The sequence below is a fragment of the Leopardus geoffroyi genome, chromosome A1, assembly GCF_018350155.1.
Source record: "Leopardus geoffroyi isolate Oge1 chromosome A1, O.geoffroyi_Oge1_pat1.0, whole genome shotgun sequence".
Lineage (NCBI taxonomy): Eukaryota > Metazoa > Chordata > Mammalia > Carnivora > Felidae > Leopardus > Leopardus geoffroyi.
Window position 1 is genome coordinate 163539461 of NC_059326.1, and position 18994 is coordinate 163558454.

The 18994-nt window shown below is 36.1% G+C and overlaps 1 protein-coding gene across 50 annotated transcripts in view; it reads left to right on the top strand.

The window, feature by feature from the left end:
* Positions 1–18994, top strand: part of PAM (peptidylglycine alpha-amidating monooxygenase) — a 287832-nt gene that overhangs the window by 203484 nt on the left and 65354 nt on the right. For all 50 annotated transcript variants that reach the window (XM_045500038.1, XM_045499877.1, XM_045499994.1 and 47 more), the window contains 7 exons: positions 6067–6115; positions 7530–7597; positions 8712–8792; positions 9080–9156; positions 9474–9577; positions 17232–17416; positions 18471–18539. In XM_045500038.1, coding sequence (XP_045355994.1) covers positions 6067–6115; positions 7530–7597; positions 8712–8792; positions 9080–9156; positions 9474–9577; positions 17232–17416; positions 18471–18539 — 633 coding nt within the window. The remainder of the gene's footprint in view (positions 1–6066; positions 6116–7529; positions 7598–8711; positions 8793–9079; positions 9157–9473; positions 9578–17231; positions 17417–18470; positions 18540–18994) is intronic.

Sequence of the window (18994 nt, forward strand, 5' to 3'; positions counted from 1 at the left end):
TCTCTCTCTCTCTCTCTCTCTCTCAAATAAATAAACATTAAAAAATATTCTCATCTCCTTTTCCCCTTTTTTATAACTTTGTTAATAGTTGAAGAAATTTTATGTGGTCTAGTTTCTACAGTTAAAGAAATTCCATACCTATGACTATGAAATTATATTTGTTAAAATAAAATATTCATGTGTTGAAGATTTTTGGGATCTACCAATGAAAAGAATAATAATAATAATAACTAACATGTATTGGATATTTACTGTGATCCGCAAAGACTATATGTTCTTTACATAGATTATCTTATTTATAGACTGTGGTTTTTTAGTGGTATCAGTATTGATTATGAATACTAAATCTACCAAGTATTAAAATTGATAACCTTCCAGATCCTACTCATTGTAGACAAAGGAACTCAAAGAGCACCTGGCTGCAACTTACGATCTTATAAGGCACTATCGTCAAGTAACTGTGTGTGATTAAAATACACAGATTAATTTCAAACTTTCCACCCAACATGTCCACTGTACAAACATGTACAATATTTATATGGAAATATAAATTGGGGAAGTTGTTCACTTCCTAGTCTAGCTTTCTTTCAAATTCACTCCTATAATTTCAGGCTATTTTAGTTATTTGACTCATTACTGTTCCTATCTATTTTTAAGCGATGGAATTCCATTTCTCTGGTCTTCTGCCCTACATTAACTTTCCCATCTATTTCCTCTTCTCTCTTCTCTCCTGTTTACTTTCATTCTAGTCACAGAATCAGCCTTTCCGAGGAGCTTTTTCAGCTAGCTTATGATGTTGACATTCTGAGTTCATTTTCTATACATTTCTTAATGATCTCAGTCCTTATTTTGCTTTTTTTGTTTTATGTGGTAAAATATTAGCAGAGGCACTGATGTGTTTTTTAATGATAACCTTTTAAATTGTCATCCATTTTTATGATGATGCATGTCAGAGACAGATTCATATATAGCCTAGCGAATTGAAATGAATTAATTCTTATGAAGCTTCGTATCCTTTCGCTGAAGTACTGTGTCACAATAGAAGGGCAAAGTCAGAGCACACTGGAAACCATCAGTGAAATATGCAAAACTAGGAGAAGTTTCTGAGTTCACCAGAAGTAAGATCAGAGTAGAGGTTATGGAAATAAGAATGCATCACTATGACAGGGATCACAGTGGGAGTTAGAAGGTCATAATCTCTGCACCAAACACTAGGCTGAAATATGCTTCTCTCCAGAGCTACCACTTGCTGTAGGAATATCAGTGGATCCAGGAGCCCTCCAGGCCCCCAGACCACCTAGTTTGAAGGAGTTTAAGTTGCTCCCTCAGGGACCTCCCACTGTGTGTGTACGCAAGCACACGGGCTCTTCAGGGTAAACTGTAAAAAGTAGCATGAGAAGAGATTACAACCATTTACAATAATAAAATTTGACTTTGAAATGATATATATGTAGCAGTTGACTGTAATAATGTCTAAAATGTATATAAGTAATGCTTTATAAGTATTTTCCTCACTTGGAGATAACTTCTACAATTTTATTCAACTTAAAATATCATTGTTAATGGGTGCCTGGGTGGCTCACTCAGTTGAGCATCCACTCTTGGTTTCAGCTCAGGTCATGATCTCACAGTTTCATGAGTTCAAGCCCCATGTCAAGCTCTGTGCTGGCAGCACAGAGCCTGCTAGGGATTCTTTCCCCCTCTTTCCCTCTCTCTCTCTGCTCCTACCCCACTCACGCTGTCTCTGTCTCACTCAAAAAGAAACCTTAAAATATCATTGTTAAAATGTGTATCTATTATTAAGTAACAGGATTTTTTTTTTCTTTTATGCTTATTTGTTTATTTAGAGAGAGAGAAAGTGTGAGGGGAAGGGCAGAGAGAGAGGGAGACAGAATCCCAAGCAGGCTCCACAATATCAGAGCCCAATGTGGGGCCTGATCTTACAACCGTAAGATCATGACCTGAGCTGAAATCAAGAGTTGTCACTTAACTCACTGAGCCACCCAAGTGCCCCTAAGTAACAGAATTTCTTAAAGTAACACAGAATTATAACTCTATTACCCATGATTAAATAATGATGATAATCCAGAGTGTTCTGTTTAATTTAAAACATACTGTCTATATGCTTACCCACATACCCGTGCACACACACAGCATAGTTTTTAGAAATGCCCTGTTTCTTGCTGATTCAGTGGATCACATTGACCAGATAAATTTGATGTAAATAAATTCCTTCAGCAGTGACTCAGAAATTCTATCTAGTGTGGTTTTTAAGTGTATCTTGTAACTAACTTTAATTCTATATATTGTTATTTCTTGAGCTTTTTGTAAAATAGGCAAGATTTTTACTTTGGATTTTTATATGTATATTCACCAACCCTCTACCCATATAAGATTCACATTATATAGGGAAAAAAAAAACAAAACCCAAAAACGTAGAGCCTTAAAATTCAATCTTTCCTAAAGTCATCATGATATGTGAGTCAGAAGTTCAGATGTTTTTCTTAAGAATGTGTTGATCATCTCATATTACTACTTGAGTTTTTAGCTGATTTGCTATGATTGTGTGGTATCCTTGACCTTTTTATAGGATATGGCATGTGGTTGATAAACATGAGTTCAAAAGAAAACCTGTACTGTGTCTTTATAGTGGAGTGAGTGGTGAGACTGTGACTCACTCTTAAAACTCTAGAGTGAAGTAAATATACAACAATTACATAACAATGGCTCTTATTGAATTTGAGAAAACTTTTATAAGTCTGGGTATTAAAAAAAAAAGTCCTCAAATTAAAATTTGACATGTATAGACTAACATATGTTTTTGACTTATTTTTGAGCTTTTCTCTAAAAATCCTCTGCATTTAGACAATTCTAGTAAAGAACATTATCTAAAGGAAGACACACTATCCCTGGCATTAGCTGGCATGTTACTATTATTAGTAACATTCCTGCTACTCTGAATTTGATGACATTTCAGCCTTAATGATGAATTTCCTTAATAGTTCCTGAAATGTGTTAATTTATTTATTAGTTGTTCCTGATTTTCTTTAAGTGATGGTAAAGAATATTAGCCAAGTCGGATATCAAAATGTGACTCACTTGGTTCTTTTAATGCAAAAATGTAATGTAAAACCAAGAAGCAATTCTCATTGCACACTTGCCCTTTTGTTTGGATGGACATCATATGGGGAAAAACTCTCTCCTGGTATATTGTTAATTTAAAAAATTTACAAAGCCTAACATTCAGTAATTAGTCATCTACAAGTGCCAGGTACTGTGCTAGGTGAACACCTATATGATCCTATCACTTCATTCCTTAAAATCTTCCAGTGGCATCTCTCAGACAGAGAATAATAAAACTTTTAACACACTCTGCATGGCCTATACAATCTCTAGCCCCATGACCACGCCATCCTTCCTGGACCACAGTGGATAAAATTGCTATGCACTCTCACATTATCCTGTTGAGTTTACTGTGACATTATTTTGTTTATATATTCAGTGTTTTGTTTTTCTGTATCTCTCCTACCTACCTCATTTCCTTATCCCTCCATTTGCATTAGAGCGTAAGTACCGCGAGAGCGGGAAACTTGAATATATTATTTTTCACTACATCCCCCATGTATAGAATAGTGTCTTAATATAGCAAGTACTCAATAAATATTAACTGAATGAAAGGGTGATTATTGTCTCTCAAAATAACTTTATAAGATGGGTATGATGTTTTTTATACATACGAGAAATGTTTCCTAAAATTGACTAAGCTAAATTAGTGAGTCTCTGGAGTTTGGAAATCATTTGGCATGAATGCATGGTATACTTTCAGCCATTCTCTTTTGATCATGTAGATGTTTACATAATTCTGGGTGAAGTCCTTGGCTAATCATATTGAAAGTAGTACAAACTAGGCATATTTACTATAGCTCATGTAGTTCATTTAGGAAACCTTAGTCTCAAAAATAGTCTTTTGTAAGGTTTAATTTAATTTTAATTTTGAGAGAGAGAGAGAAAGCATGAGGGGAGGGGCGGAGAGAGAGAGGGAGACAGAGGATCCAAAGTGGGCTCTTCACTGACAGCAGAGAGCCTGATGCGGGTGCCAACTCACAAACCGTGAGATCATGAGCTGAGCCAAAGTCGGACACTTAACTGACTGAGCCACCCAGGTTCCCCCAAAATAATTTTTTTAGGACCTTAAAAAACAATACTTAATTATCCTTTCTATATTTAAAAGCATGGACAAAAATTAAGATAAACCTGTGTTGTTATTTGTTATTATTTTCTCATCTCTTTAAATGTTTATTTGTTTTGAGAGGAGGGAAGGGGAAAAGAGAGAGGGAGCAAGAGAGAATCCCAAGCACACTCTGTACTGTCATCACAGAATCTGATGCTGGGCTCAATCTCACAAACTGTGGGATCATGACCTGAGCCAAAATCAAAGAGTTGGACACTCTACCGACTTAGCCACCCAGGTGCCTCATCTCCCCATCTCTTTAAAACTCACTTGAAATTAAAAAAAAAAAAAACAAAAAAACAAAAAAAAAACACCTCACTAATATTATTATGAAAATATCACCACATTGGAATTTGATTTAGGAGATTAGATAAAGATCCCTTTGTAAAGTGACAAAAAAAAAAACCTGATTAAATATAAAATGTTTATCTTTGAATTTATTCCTGCACTATCTTTGTTAAAATCAATCTTAATACTATATCGAGAAATTTCCTTTGTGTTTTATGGCCAGAGTATTAAATAATGATTTGTTATGCTTTCTGAATTTTATATCTGGTAAATCAAAATGCATATCTTGTTAGGTTACCTATTTTTATATATTACTGTATGAAGCTACCTTTGTTTTTCTCATAAGAATTCCAGCTGAAAGAAGGAAATTCCCATAAACTATTCTAGGTGCTGTTATTTGTTAGCATACTTCACTTCTTAATTTCGAGTATAAATCTGTCAATCTTGCACACACACAGTAGTTATTTATATTAAATCAACTCAAAATTGAGATATAATGTGTTATAAATACTTAGAATAAAATGTGAAGTAAAAAGAATTTAGCATATACAGAAATAGAAGGAATGAGTAAGTATGAGTTACTACTCATGGTCTCTGTGGTGACAGATCAGCAAGTTCAACAGAGATAAAAATTAGGATGGGTCATTTAAATTTTTACCTTCTTTCTACTTCAGGAAGGCAAAGGCATAAGGAAAAGGATTTGTCAGAGGTCTCTAAAGGGTCCTTGACAAAAATAAAGAGATGGTTAGAGGCTTTCCACTGCAGTTGGGGTGCAAATTAGCATCAGGTCTCTATTTAGGAGGGAAGAATGGGCAAGGCATAGAAGTTAAACAAAGTGATTCCTATTCATATATCAAAAACATTGCAGACTCTAAACATGGTTGTATCTTGAAAGCTCAAAGTATGGACTGCTACAATTTTTTTTTTTTTTCAACGTTTATTCATTTTTGGGACAGAGAGAGACAGAGCATGAACGGGGGAGGGGCAGAGAGAGAGGGAGACACAGAGTCAGAAACAGGCTCCAGGCTCTGAGCCATCAGCCCAGAGCCCGACGCGGGGCTCGAACTCCCGGACCGCGAGATCGTGACCTGGCTGAAGTCGGACGCTTAACCGACTGCGCCACCCAGGCGCCCCTACAATTTTTTTTTAAAGTAGAGGAAACTAGTTGTCTGGAGCCACCGTGGAGCAAACCATCCAGTTAATCAACTTTTCTGGATGTTTCAACGAGGTCGCTCATTCATAAAGAGCAGCAACAACTTTCTTCTCTAAGCTTTGACTAGTATCTTGAACGTCTGCAGGAAAGCAGTTGACTTAGCAGTTTGCGGTGTCAAGAAAAAACCACAGACTTTTATTGTCATGATGCATTGGAGATTAAATATATTCATGAATATGAAAGTACTCTGCAAACTATAAAGCACCATTGAGATAAAACATAGTTGGGTGTTTTTAGTGTTGAGTTATAATCGTTTAAAATTTATTAGTTTGAAATTCGATTTTCACATTTTCATATTTAAGATGTGTATTTGTGTGTGTGTGTGTATTTTCAGATAATCACAAAGACTGTTCTGGTGTGTCCTTGCACCTCACCCGCCTGCCGTAAGTACTTCCAGTTACCCCAGCTCAGTGACAGCTTTAAGATCTTTGAGAACTTAAAAGTGGGAAATCCACTGGATTCATTGTCTATTGCTGTATAACAAATTACTCTAAATTTAGTGGCTAAAACAACAAATATTCTGGGCACAAGCTTAGCTGGGGGCTGTGGCTAGTGGTCTCATACAAAGGCTGTGATCAAAGGCTCAGCCAGGGTTTCAGTCATTGGGAGCGAGGGGTGGGGAGGGGTCCCCTGAGGTGGAGCCATGTCCAGGATTACTCACATGGCTGTTGACAGGATTCAATTCCTTGCTGGCTGTGGGCTGGAGGACTCCCTCATTTCTTGCCTCGTGGGCTCTAAACAAGACAGCTCACAATATGGCACCTGGTTACCATCACACCCAGCAACAGAAAGCAAGAAAGGGCGTGTAAGATAGAAACCACAGCCTTTTTGCAGCCTAATATCGGAAGTTACTGAATAATATAGAAGTCTGACAGGTGAAGAAAAGAGTTGCCACAAATCTTTATACTCTGACTCCTATGGAAAAAAAAGTGAAATTGCATTTGCCTTATTCTGCTTGTTAGAAATAACAAATGCCTAAGTCTAGTTACTGTGCTCAATCCATGCTTAAGAGAAGAGGATTCGACAAGGGCATGAGTGTCAGAGCTAAGATATTGAGAGTTAGCTATTGAGAGCTTTATTATAAGCCAGGATTCTCCAGAGAAATCAAACCAGTAGAAAGCACACGCACATGCATGCGTGCACATGCACGCGCGCGCACACACACACACACACACACACACACACACACACACACACATATGTATAGAGAAAGCCAGATTTACTTCAAGGAATTGGCTTACATGATTGTGGGGGCTGGCAAGTCTGTGATCTGCAAGGCAGGCTGGAAATTCTGGCAGGAGTCAGCATGCAGACTCGAGGCAGACTCCAGTGCAATCTGGAAGCAGAATTCCTTCCTCTTCCTGGGACCTCAGTCTTTTCTCTTAAGAGACCTACCCACAGGGTGAATGGTAATCTGATTTACTCAAAGTCGATAATTAACATGTTAGTTACATCTGAAAAATACCTTCACAGCTACAACTAGACCAACGTTTGACCAAGCAACTGGGCTATCACTTGCTTCACCAAGTTAACACATAGGATTAACCATCACAGGAGCCATTTAGAGACTGTTTTCCAAGTGCACCATGCCATAAAAAATGTGTTTTTAATTCCTTGCCCAGGAAATTAAGTTATTTTAAGAAAAACATCTATTCTACCTCCTTTTCCATATTGTTTTGTTTTAGTTTTCACGTGAATCTTATATTATAGACTGGTGTACTGAAGTATATCTTGTTTTTCTAAGGCCATAGTTTTGATGTTTCAAATAGTTAAGATAAATATTATTGTTTCCCGCAGACAGCCATTAATTGCTGGCATGTACCTTATGATGTCTGTTGACACTGTTATTCCACCAGGAGAAAAAGGTAATTATTTTTTCAGATTTACGATGATCTCATTACTTAATATATAGAAATGCATTTACAGAATATTTTTAATAAAATTTTGAAATGACCAATATCTCTGAAAACTAAACCAATTCTTATTATTATCCTTAGATTTAAAATAGATTTTTGTATTATTCTAAGCCAGTAGTTTATTATCATCCATTCTTTTATTGAGATGCTAAGAATTAAGGTCCATGGGTAGGTAGTAAGTTATGTAAATGAAAGAACAAATCCTGAGTATTTTACAAATCAGTCTTCCATTCTTTAGATGCCAAAAACAAACCTCATAGCATACTGTGACATAAACCTGCTACAGAGAATATCAGGTTCAAAATCAAGAAGTTAGCAAATCTTGATTTGAGTCAATCTTCGAATTCAGATATACTGAGCTTAATTCTCTGTTTGTAAAATGGGGATAATAATAGCTGATTCTCCTAAACTTACTAAAAGCTTTTGGAATAAGTGTAATATTATTTATCAATGTATCTGATCTTCTGATGAAAATGCCCTATTAAATATTATTCATTTGTTTTTACTGGGAATCTTTTAAAGCTAATGACAAGTATGGTATCATTGTTACTGCTTACTTATTATCAAAGACATATTTATTGAATAACTACCGTGTTTTAAACTGAAGGGAAAGAGATGTATATGAAGTGGTTCCTTCTCAACAGGAGCTGTCAATCTAATTACCTTAGGTGTTTGCAATTTTTCAAAAATCCTTATTTTCTAAGAAATAAAAACAATTTTTAAGCTTTTTCAACTGCATAAATTTCATGGTAAAAGTAACAGATTAAGCCTATGTTTTTCCTGACGGTATGTCTTGATTTGGTCCTAGACATTTTGTTTGTGAAGGAAATTAAATGTGAGGGCAAGAGGTTATTGCAAGAGGGTAAGAGGTCATCTTAGAAAATTGGCTGGCACATAATAAGCATGTAATATCCACTGAGTACATGAATGCATGTCCACTTTATAGGAAAATCCCTATGCCTAGCATCTTGTACATACTGCTACCTATGCATACTTTTAGACAAGAATAATGTTGTTTTCCAGCTGGATAGCGACCTGTTTTCTGTGTTTTCATTTCTAACAGTGGTGAATTCGGATATTTCATGCCATTACAAAAAGTATCCAATGCATGTCTTTGCCTATAGAGTTCACACTCACCATTTAGGTAAGAACTTTAAACTATAGGTTAAATTATAAATATTTACCATTGTGCTTACTAAGGCTATAAATGTACAATGTAAATTATATTTGACCTTAAGTCTGTTTCTATGAAAGATGTTGTTGCATAATACCTTGAAATTCTATATGTTTTTTCATATCTTTTCATTAAAATACCTAGCGTTTGGGGTTCTGACAATATTCAGATTTTATTTTGAAAAAGGAAAGCAAATAATGCCTTTTATTTTTCTAATACTTTATGATATTATATGATTCTAATTATGTTCATTACAGGTAAGGTTGTGAGTGGGTATAGAGTAAGAAATGGACAGTGGACACTGATTGGACGCCAGAGCCCCCAGCTGCCACAGGTGTGTAGAAACTAGTTTAATTTTGAGAGAAAAAATGTTAATCAGCAGATAATAATTTTAGAAACCCTCATAGAATCCTTGTGAATGTCTCTAGAATCCTAGCGTCTCTAAATCTACCATTATTCTGTATCTAAGCTGTGTGTAACTGCCTTTTTTACAACTTCCAACTTGATGGTTTCTCTTAACATTTCTAAACAGACCTGCACGTGTGTGTCTTCATCCTTTCTACCCAGGGCGTGCCAAGCCTCACATTATTAAAGCATGCAGTTCTGGGGTTTATTGGTAATATTAATGAATTGTGTTTATCTTCTTGGCAGGCTTTCTATCCTGTGGAACACCCAGTAGATGTTAGTTTTGGTGACATATTGGCAGCAAGATGTGTATTCACTGGCGAAGGAAGGACAGAAGCCACGCACATTGGGTATGGTTTTGCAAATTTCGCTATTTAAAAGTATTTTATTGGGGCAAGGCATGATTATAAGTGACATTTATCTTTGTGACTGAATCACAGACTTTCTCCTATCATGAGCAATTATAATAAAGTATATATAGCCTTTTCTCATTTTAGAACTGAGTGATGAGGATAAACTCCAGAACATGTGCTTATTTTTTTATGCTTGCCTTCCTCCTTTTTATTCAAAGCCTTCCATATCACACCTCCATATATTATACTTGTCACAAGAGTGTATATTACTTCCTCAGGCTCATTTAATAAAGAAAAACGTAATGGAAAATGAAATTTCTTTCTCAAGTGTCCTTTTGCCCTATGTTCAAATTTAGGTAAATATATAGCTTCCACATTTGGTGGTGTCCATTAATTACTCAGAACTGTGATTTTTTCTGCCTGTTAAAACTTCTATGTATTCATTGTTTTCCAGTTGTTTAGTCAACCAAATGAGAATAATAATATGTAGTACTTTTCTAAAAGAGAACATTGGACTTGAAACAGTTTTTAAATATTGAGGCTCTTTGAAAGAAGTATATTTTTTATAACACTAAGTAAAATTTTCAAAGCACTATAAACTCTTTCAAAAAAGGTTTGCCTAAATTAAAAATGAAAGATAAAGGCCCTTATCATAGTTTTTTGTTGTTTTGTTTTGTTTTGTTTTTGCCAGAAAAGAACCAAGGAGCCTTCTTTCCATGTTAAACTAGGTTATAAAATATTTACTGATGCCACCTGGAAGCTGGAATTTTAAACTACTTGTCTTTGATCAAAGAGAAGTTATAGAAAGTAGGCACCTGAAAATATGCACTAGATGTACTAACGATGATTCTTACGATGACAACACCAGCTATTGGTTGTCAGGGGAAAGGGAAAAGATGCTGAAGCAAGTAAAAGGAAAAAAAGGCGTTTGAGACAGTGGAATAGGATTTTTTATTTCTCTCTAAGATGATTTTTATATTAATAAACATCAATTTTAAGGCTAAAGATAGAACAAACAGAAAAAAATTATCGTTATATTAAACAAGAAGTTTCTAAGAGTTTTGCTTTTGAATAAATTTTTTAAGTTTGGGAGTCTTGAGGAAAACAGCAAAATTACTGAGTCGCATGAATGGTAAGTAAAAAAAGGCTTGACAAAGTAGACAAAATTAGATTTGAAGGAAAGAATTAGACATTTACTTCTCATGTGAAGTAATAGGAGTCACAGGGTATTGATCAGCTATTTTCCACTCTATGTTAGCGTAGACCTCCACAGCTTTACTTAAGTACCATTGGTGATTTTATTAACCTTTGAAATAGGTAAACAAAGTAAGAAAAAAATCCCTTTCAACACGTTCTGTGTATTAGTGTACAAGTTCAAGTGTGGAATAGGTAGAAATTTTTGCTGAAAGCCCCCTTAGCAATTTGGAAGGACTTATAACTTTGACCAAATTATATCCTTTGAGTGTCCTCTGTGAGGCAGTATCCAACATAAAAATTAGTAACTTGTTAATAGTGCCAAAATGAGAGGCCAAAGTAATCTCAGGAAGGCTCTTTCATTTTTCGGAGTTCAGAACTAATTCCAAATAATTCTGGTCTTTTTAAAAATATGCATTTTGCTTGGGGCACCTGGGTTGCTCAGTCGGTTGAGTGTCCAATTCTTGATTTCAGCTCAGGTCATGATCTCACGGTCATAGAATTGAGCACTGCATCAGGCTCCATGCTGGGCGTTGAGCCTGCTTGAGATCTCTCTCTCTTGCACGTGCACACACACTTTCTCTCTGTCTAAATAAATAAGTAAATAAATAATAAAATAATACCCTAAAATGACTGTAAATCCCATGTGGGCTAAAGGGAATGCCATTTTGAAATATAAATGATAATAGAAGGAAATTACAGGAAATTAAGTTATGGGATGAGCCCATATTCGGAATATTTAATTTATATCAAGAAAGCAATTTTTCCCAGTGAAATGATAACCTAATAAGACAGGCTTGAATAAAATTTGAATATGAATAATAATTCTCATAACAACACATGGTATTCCTATAGCACTAATATGCATTTTAGTTTTAGAAAGGTTATAGCATCAATGCATTCATTTTGTAAAATAATGGATACTACTTCCATAGGGTAGTATAGAATTACAGTTGAGAATGTAAACAGTAAAAAAAGAAAACCAGTATTTTATGAGTCTGTTAAATGATACTCTATAAAGTTCCTCTCCCTTTTCTCCCTTTCTGCCTAACTCCCAACCCACATACATGAACATGCACTCCCTCTGGGCACAGGTGTGAGCCATGAGCAGGAAGCCTACTCAGATGCAAGCCCACTTATCCACAGGTCATATGGGGCTAGGAGATGTCCCTCCATGTCCTGGAAGAACCACCTACATCAAATGTTTAACTTTCTTCTTCTGCAGCCACCTGGAAATTAGGTTTTACGGGGAAATTCTATCAGTGACCTACCAGGATTTTCAGCTGAGTATTCTTCCACCCAATCTGAGCTTAAGTTTGTAGTAAGCTAAAAATCTTAGGACTGGAGGAAATTTTGCCTGAGTGGAACAATGATAGTTAACTAATAAAAAGCACTTTTTAAAAATAGAGACTGATATATTCATAGCAGGGACTCAACAGAAAATACAACCATTAAAAAATGGTGGATTTGGCAGGGGGGTGCCTGGGTGACTCAGTTAAGCGTCCGACTCGATTTCAGCTCAGGTCATGACCTCATGGTTCCTAGGATCAAGCCCCGTGTCAGGCTTTTTGCTTATGGCATGGAGCCTGCTTGGGATTCTCTCTCTCCCTCTCTCTGCCCCTCCATGCTTTCTCTTTCTCTCTCTTAAAATAAATAAACATTTTCAAAAAAACAAGGGGATTTGGGGGCATCTGGGTGGCTTAGTCGGCTGAGCATCTGACTCTTGGTTTTGGCTCAGGTCATGATCTCGCATTTTGTGGGTTCACACCCCGCATCGGGCTCTGCGCTGACAGTGCACAGCCTGCTTGGGATTCTCTCTCTCTCTGCCCCTCCCTGGCTTGCTTTCTCTGTGTCTCTCAAAATGAATAAATAAGCTTAAAAAAATAGATGGATTTAAAATAAGATGTATTAATTTACTTAACGGTAATATTTTTTTAACCTAGATATATTAAATTTCTTTTTAAATAGTAAATATAAATATGTCTTAGACAAAGTTGCACCGATGTATATACTGGCAACATAGTACTACCTAATTTATGTAGAAGCAGTATTTTGTGGCTGACTGCAGTACATATTTTATATTCAATGTGAGACTTCTCTAAATTCGTTTCTAATATTTAGTCAAGTTTAAACAAACCAAAAAAGAATTTTATTAAGTCAGTTAATTAAGCTAATTAAGTCAGTTAATTTCCCAGAAAGTTTAGATGCTAAATTTTGAAATTAACTCTTGAGAATTGGTAGATAATATTTACTTATTTGGTCATTTTTCTTGGTCGTATTTTTCATTTGGAACCAGTTATTTCATGTACATATGAGAATGTCTGATGGATATTCATAGATATCAAATACAGTACTTTAATCAACATTTTAAAGTGTATTATATGCAAAGATAAAGGTATATCATCAATAACTCCTTAATGTATAAGTTTAAAAGCACCATGAAACCCCTTATGAAACAATTCAAAGTTTTGAAAGTTTTTTTTTAACGTTTATTTATTTAAAAAAAATTTTTTTTAACGTTTTATTTATTTTTGAGACAGAGAGAGACAGAGCATGAACGGGGGAGGGACAGAGAGAGAGGGAGACACAGAATCGGAAGCAGGCTCCAGGTTCTGAGCCATCAGCCCAGAGCCCGACACGGGGCTCGAACCCACGGACTGCGAGATCGTGACCTGAGCTGAAGTCGGACACTTAACTGACTGAGCCACCCAGGCGCCCCCGTTTATTTATTTTTGAGACAGAGAGAGACAGAGCATGAACGAGGGAGGGTCAGAGAGAGAGGGAGACACAGAATCTGAAACAGGCTCCAGGTTCTGAGCTGTCAGCACAGAGCCCGACACGGGGCTCGAACTCACAGACTGTGAGATCATGACCTGAGCCGAAGTCGGATGCTTAACCGACTGAGCCACCCAGGCGCCCCATGAAAATTAAGTTCTTTAAAGTGTTCATATTTCTTTCCAAAATTAGTATTTCCCATCATTCTTTTTTTTTTAATGGGATTAGGGCTGAGGGCATGATCAATGGAAGGAGTATCAGAGTCGCAGTGTACAACAAGATTTGGGTTTCTTTTTAAACAATTTTTTTTTTCAACGTTTATTTATTTTTGGGACAGAGAGAGACAGAGCATGAACGGGGGAGGGGCAGAGAGAGAGGGAGACACAGAATCGGAAACAGGCTCCAGGCTCTGACCATCAGCCCAGAGCCTGATGCGGGGCTCGAACTCACAGACCGTGAGATCGTGACCTGGCTGAAGTCGGATGCTTAACCGACTGCGCCAACCAGGCGCCCCTATTTGGGTTTCTTTAAAATGAGACATTTGAGAATATTTTGTACTTTCTTAAACCTCTATTACATATGTTTATATGAAATTATATATTTTACTAAAACCTTCATAGAACATAGATGATAAATAGGTAGATAGATAAATAGATAGCTATAAATATTCTTCTGGAATGCCTTAGACCAAGTTCATAAAATTAACCTGACTCAGCAGTATGATATATTAGGCGTAACTGGTTATGCCACAACAAGTTGTAAACATTTATTAAAATAGATTATTCATTCTTCTTTCCTTCAACAAATATTTATTGAGGGCTTAACAATTTTTGGGTTCATCACACTTTGTCAGATTGAGAGCTAGCTGATATAAAAAGTAGTAATCACATAAGCACTTTATTTTGCTTGATGAAAGACCTGCACCACTGTAATTTTGGAATACAGCTGGTACTAGGAGGCATTGTTCAGGGAATCACATTGGCATTAGGAAATGCATAAAGGGCTATTCAACAGAGCCAGGGCCTACGTGTGAACACAGCCTCCCAACATACTTTCTCATGTTAATAGTCATTAGGTTGACAGAGTTGAATTGCCCGTGTTGTTCTTTATGGAAAATAAGGGTAGATGTGTCAGAATTCTCCCTTAGGAATACAGAAAGCAGTTTGATTTTTTTTTTAAGTTTATTTATTTATTTTGGGGGGGGGGAGCATGCACACTCATTTGCATGTGAGCAGGGGAGGGGCAGAGAGAGGGAGAGAGAGAATCCCAAGCAGGCTCTGTGCTGTAGCACAGAGCCGACACAGGGCTCGATTTTACAAACCTGGAGATCATGACCTGAGCCAGAATCAAGAGTTGATGTTTAACCAAAAGCAGTTTGATTTAACGTCATATTTTTTTTGTTACTGTTGAGTGGAAGAAAGAAGGATGTGGAATAAAATAGGCAAATTAGTTTGCTGATATTAAGGGTGTCTTGAGTCCTAACCTATTTAAGAAGTGATAGTTTCTCTGTCAGATAGGAACTCAGAGTTACCTCAACTACAAGTTCAGTTATGGATGGAAAGGAATAAAGTATGACTCTTTTCTTTCTCTTCAGCTCTTTAATGAAATTTTCTGTATGACAGCAAAGATTCTTAAGTTATTTGACCAGCTCAATTTTGTATCATAAAATCGGTATCTTAAAAAAACTATATTGGTGAGCGGATTATGCTATCTCACAGGCATGTGTTTAGAGATGAACATGGGCATGATGTTCCCGTACAGGTAAAATATGGGAGGATTTGTCCATGGATTGGTTGCAAGTTTCATTTATTACTATATAAATTTATTAATATTTTTCACTAATTGGAGAAGCATACATGATTATTTTGCTTTCCCTCTCTGCATGATGATTCAAGGTCTGCTAAACTAGAGCCACATCTTGAATTTCTTCTCCCTCATCTCTGTCCCTTGATCTATATATTTTACTTCCTTTTAAACAGGGGAAGGATAGATAATATGGTGAGAGGTTCTGGTTTTATTACTTTGACACCAGCCATTTCTTTTATAGAGCATAGTTTTCTGACCAACTCCAGCAATGTTAAAATGGAATTCTTAGGAATGGTGTTTTGACACATGAAGATCTGTGTAGTGAACAGGTGTTTGTTTGGGTTTGTTTGTTTGTTTCACCATTTGCTTATATTTCACGGGAGAAGCAATTACACTGACAGGTATCAGATTCAGAGAATGAGAAGCCAAATGACTTTTAAAGCATGAAAAGTGCTTCCCATGGCAGGGATTCATTCCTCTGGTCTCTCAGGGGCTCTACATTTTCAGACCTTACAGAAACTACATCCCTATTTTGAAAAAAAAAAATTTTCCTTCCCTTGCTGATGTCATTCTGTTGCTATGGAGAGGAAGAGAGTGCCACATGACATTGCTGGAAAAATCACCACTGACGTATTTTTGTAGAGCAAATAGTCCACTTCATAGCTTGTTTTTTATTAGCAGAGGCTTGCTAAAAATTGTCAGAACACCAAAAAGGAAACCTTCATCTGCGCAAACTACCTTGGAAATGAAAGTCTCATGATGGTGTACCAAAATAATTCCCTCCTAATAGTAATGCAGAGAATGAAATACATGATAACCCACATGAATTGAGATAGAAGAAAACATGTTTTAAACTACTAGGCATAACTTAAATTATTTGGAACTTTTATCTTGGAAATGTCTATCCCACTGTTTTATTTTATTTATTTAAGTTTATTTATTTATTTTGAGAGAGAGAGAGAGCGTGCACGAGCATGTGTAAGCAGGGAAGAGTCAGAGAGAAAAACAGAGAGAATCCCAAGCACGCTCCATACTGTCAGCAAAGAGCCCAACATGAGGCTCAACCTCACAAACTGTGAAATCATGACCTGAGCCAAAACCAAGAATCGGACACTTAACTGACTGAGCCACCCACACACCCATCATCGCACTGTTTTAAAATCTATTTTTAATATTGAGTCTTTCAGTTGTTCAGTGCTGTCCCATGGAGGTCTGAGTCTTTAGAAGAGCTTAGGATTGCTTTCATTTTGTATCACTCCTGGGGCTCCCTTTTCTTCCCTGGTGTAGAAGCCAAGGTGCCAGTTCAGGTTTCAGGGATACATTTATGATGTCTTAGGGTCAGTACATGACTCTCCATTCATGTGACCATGAGGAAGAAGGCAGTTCCCCAAAGCAAGATCCTAGACTCTCAGGGTTAAATAGAAGAAGGCATTTTTGAAGACTTGTAAATAATATATGACATTCCTGTTAAAGTGTCCTGAATTTTACCGTTATTAAATGAATAATTAAGATTTTTCTGTCAGAAAAGTACTTTGCCCAATCTCTGAGTTTTAGCAAATGGAAGAAGGGCTAAAGAATAAAAGGACTTAAAAGAGGAAAGAATGGCTGCTTAAATGCCATTTCCATCTGCCGTACTTGGTACTGCATGGAGTGAGTGCGAATGGATACTCCATTATGAAGTGGAGATAGGCCTTTGACACTGTGCTTTAGATACTGAAAACTGTGATGGGCTTTAATGAAAGCTATAAAATAAGTGCACAATATTTCCACCTCTGAACCTATTGCTGGCAGATTTACTGGTTGTGTTTTTCTTGCATTAAGAATGTGTTTTATGTGAATGGCTGATTTGTTATGTCTTTTTTTTTTTTGCTTGCAGTGGCACATCTAGTGATGAAATGTGCAACTTATACATTATGTATTACATGGAAGCTAGGCATGCAGTCTCTTTCATGACCTGCACGCAGAATGTAGCTCCAGATGTGTTCAGAACCATACCACCGGAGGCCAGTATTCCAATTCCTGTGCAGTCTGATATGGTTATGATGCATGGACATCACAAAGGTAAAATGGGTATTAATTTACAGTACAATATGATTTCGTATTTTATATTTTCTTGCATATCACACTTGACTGTATGATTAATATTTAAAATCACCCTCCTCCTGTCACAATCACCTGTACACACAATCCAATTCCCACTTTCCCTTCTTTTGTAACCTGTTCTTCCTCCTGACATGTCCCCATCAAAACAGTTAAAGTGAAAAATCTCAACTGGTGATGAAACAGATTAATTTGGGGGCCAATTCCAGAAATGTACCTCTTTTTTCATTCAATTCATGTTTTCTAGTTTCCCCATTTGATTCCTTCCATAGCAAGTAATTTATGAATTTATACACCATGTTTTCAAGAGTGCTTCAGTTTGCCAATGAAAATGGTGATTGTCTCCAACCATACCCTAAATTATCTATTTGAATGGGCCTCCTCAAGCAAAGAAGAGTTTGTGATTTATGAGGCATTTCTAATCTTGGCCTTTTTGGTCTCATTCTCAGAATTGTTGATGAACTTGCTCTTCCTCTGCAAAATGATCGTACTGATTGTCATTTTGTTAGTTGAAAATTGCAAAACCCACACCCTGTTTTATTGGATGAAGTATGCTGAGACTTCGTTGAGTTTTACAAGTTCAATCTTAAAGTGCCAGAGCACCTTCTTATGGCTTTCTATTAGAAATTTTATGAATGAAGTTTACATAGCAATTAGGTCACTTATTAAGATCTTAATATATTTATAGAATGTGCCTTAAAATGTTCTTAAAATATCCTTAAAATTTCAGTAAGTTCAATTTTTAAAATTATAAGCAGTTTTATTAATGCATTTTTAGTTTGGTATCAGGTATGTATTACTGAAAGGGTAGTTGATTTAATTATTAAGTCAGAAATCTTCTTCTTAATTGGTGGTTACACGGGAGATTTTTGCGAATTAAATTCTTAATGCTATTGTTTTTATGAAACATAAGACCCTGAAAATATTTTTATGTTGATGGCATATTTCCAATAAGCTATTTAAAGTATATGATATATCCCACAAATTTATGCTCCGCTTTTTTGATCCTTTACAGAAACAGAGAACAAAGATAAGACTTCCTTACAACAGCAGCCAAAAGGAGAAGACGAAGTGTTAGAACAGGGTATGTATGCATAGTTTTATAACTTGGCCTATAAAAGTGTTCATATTCCAATTGGGCAACCAAATCTTAAAGTTACTAAGATATTTTAGGTCTTACCAGCCTCGATCCCTGTGTATTGCTGTGTTTATATAATATATAATTCATGAGAAAATGGTCAATTGTTGTACTTTAGCTTTGAAAGTAAAATTCCTTGATGTAATAATTTGGACCCATCAGATATTTCTTTATTTTGGTTTACTTAATATTGTATCTTTTATATATAGCACAAATATAATTGTTAGAAACATTCATTGGGCAGCATTTTAAACTTGAAAGGACTTTACCATTTAAAATCTTGTGTATTTTGTATGGTATGTTCATTGACTGTATTTGAAATAAATTAGGACTTAAACTTGCATCTGGCCTCTCTTAAGTCTTCTCTGCCTTCAGTAAGGTAGGTGGGATTACCAACTTAG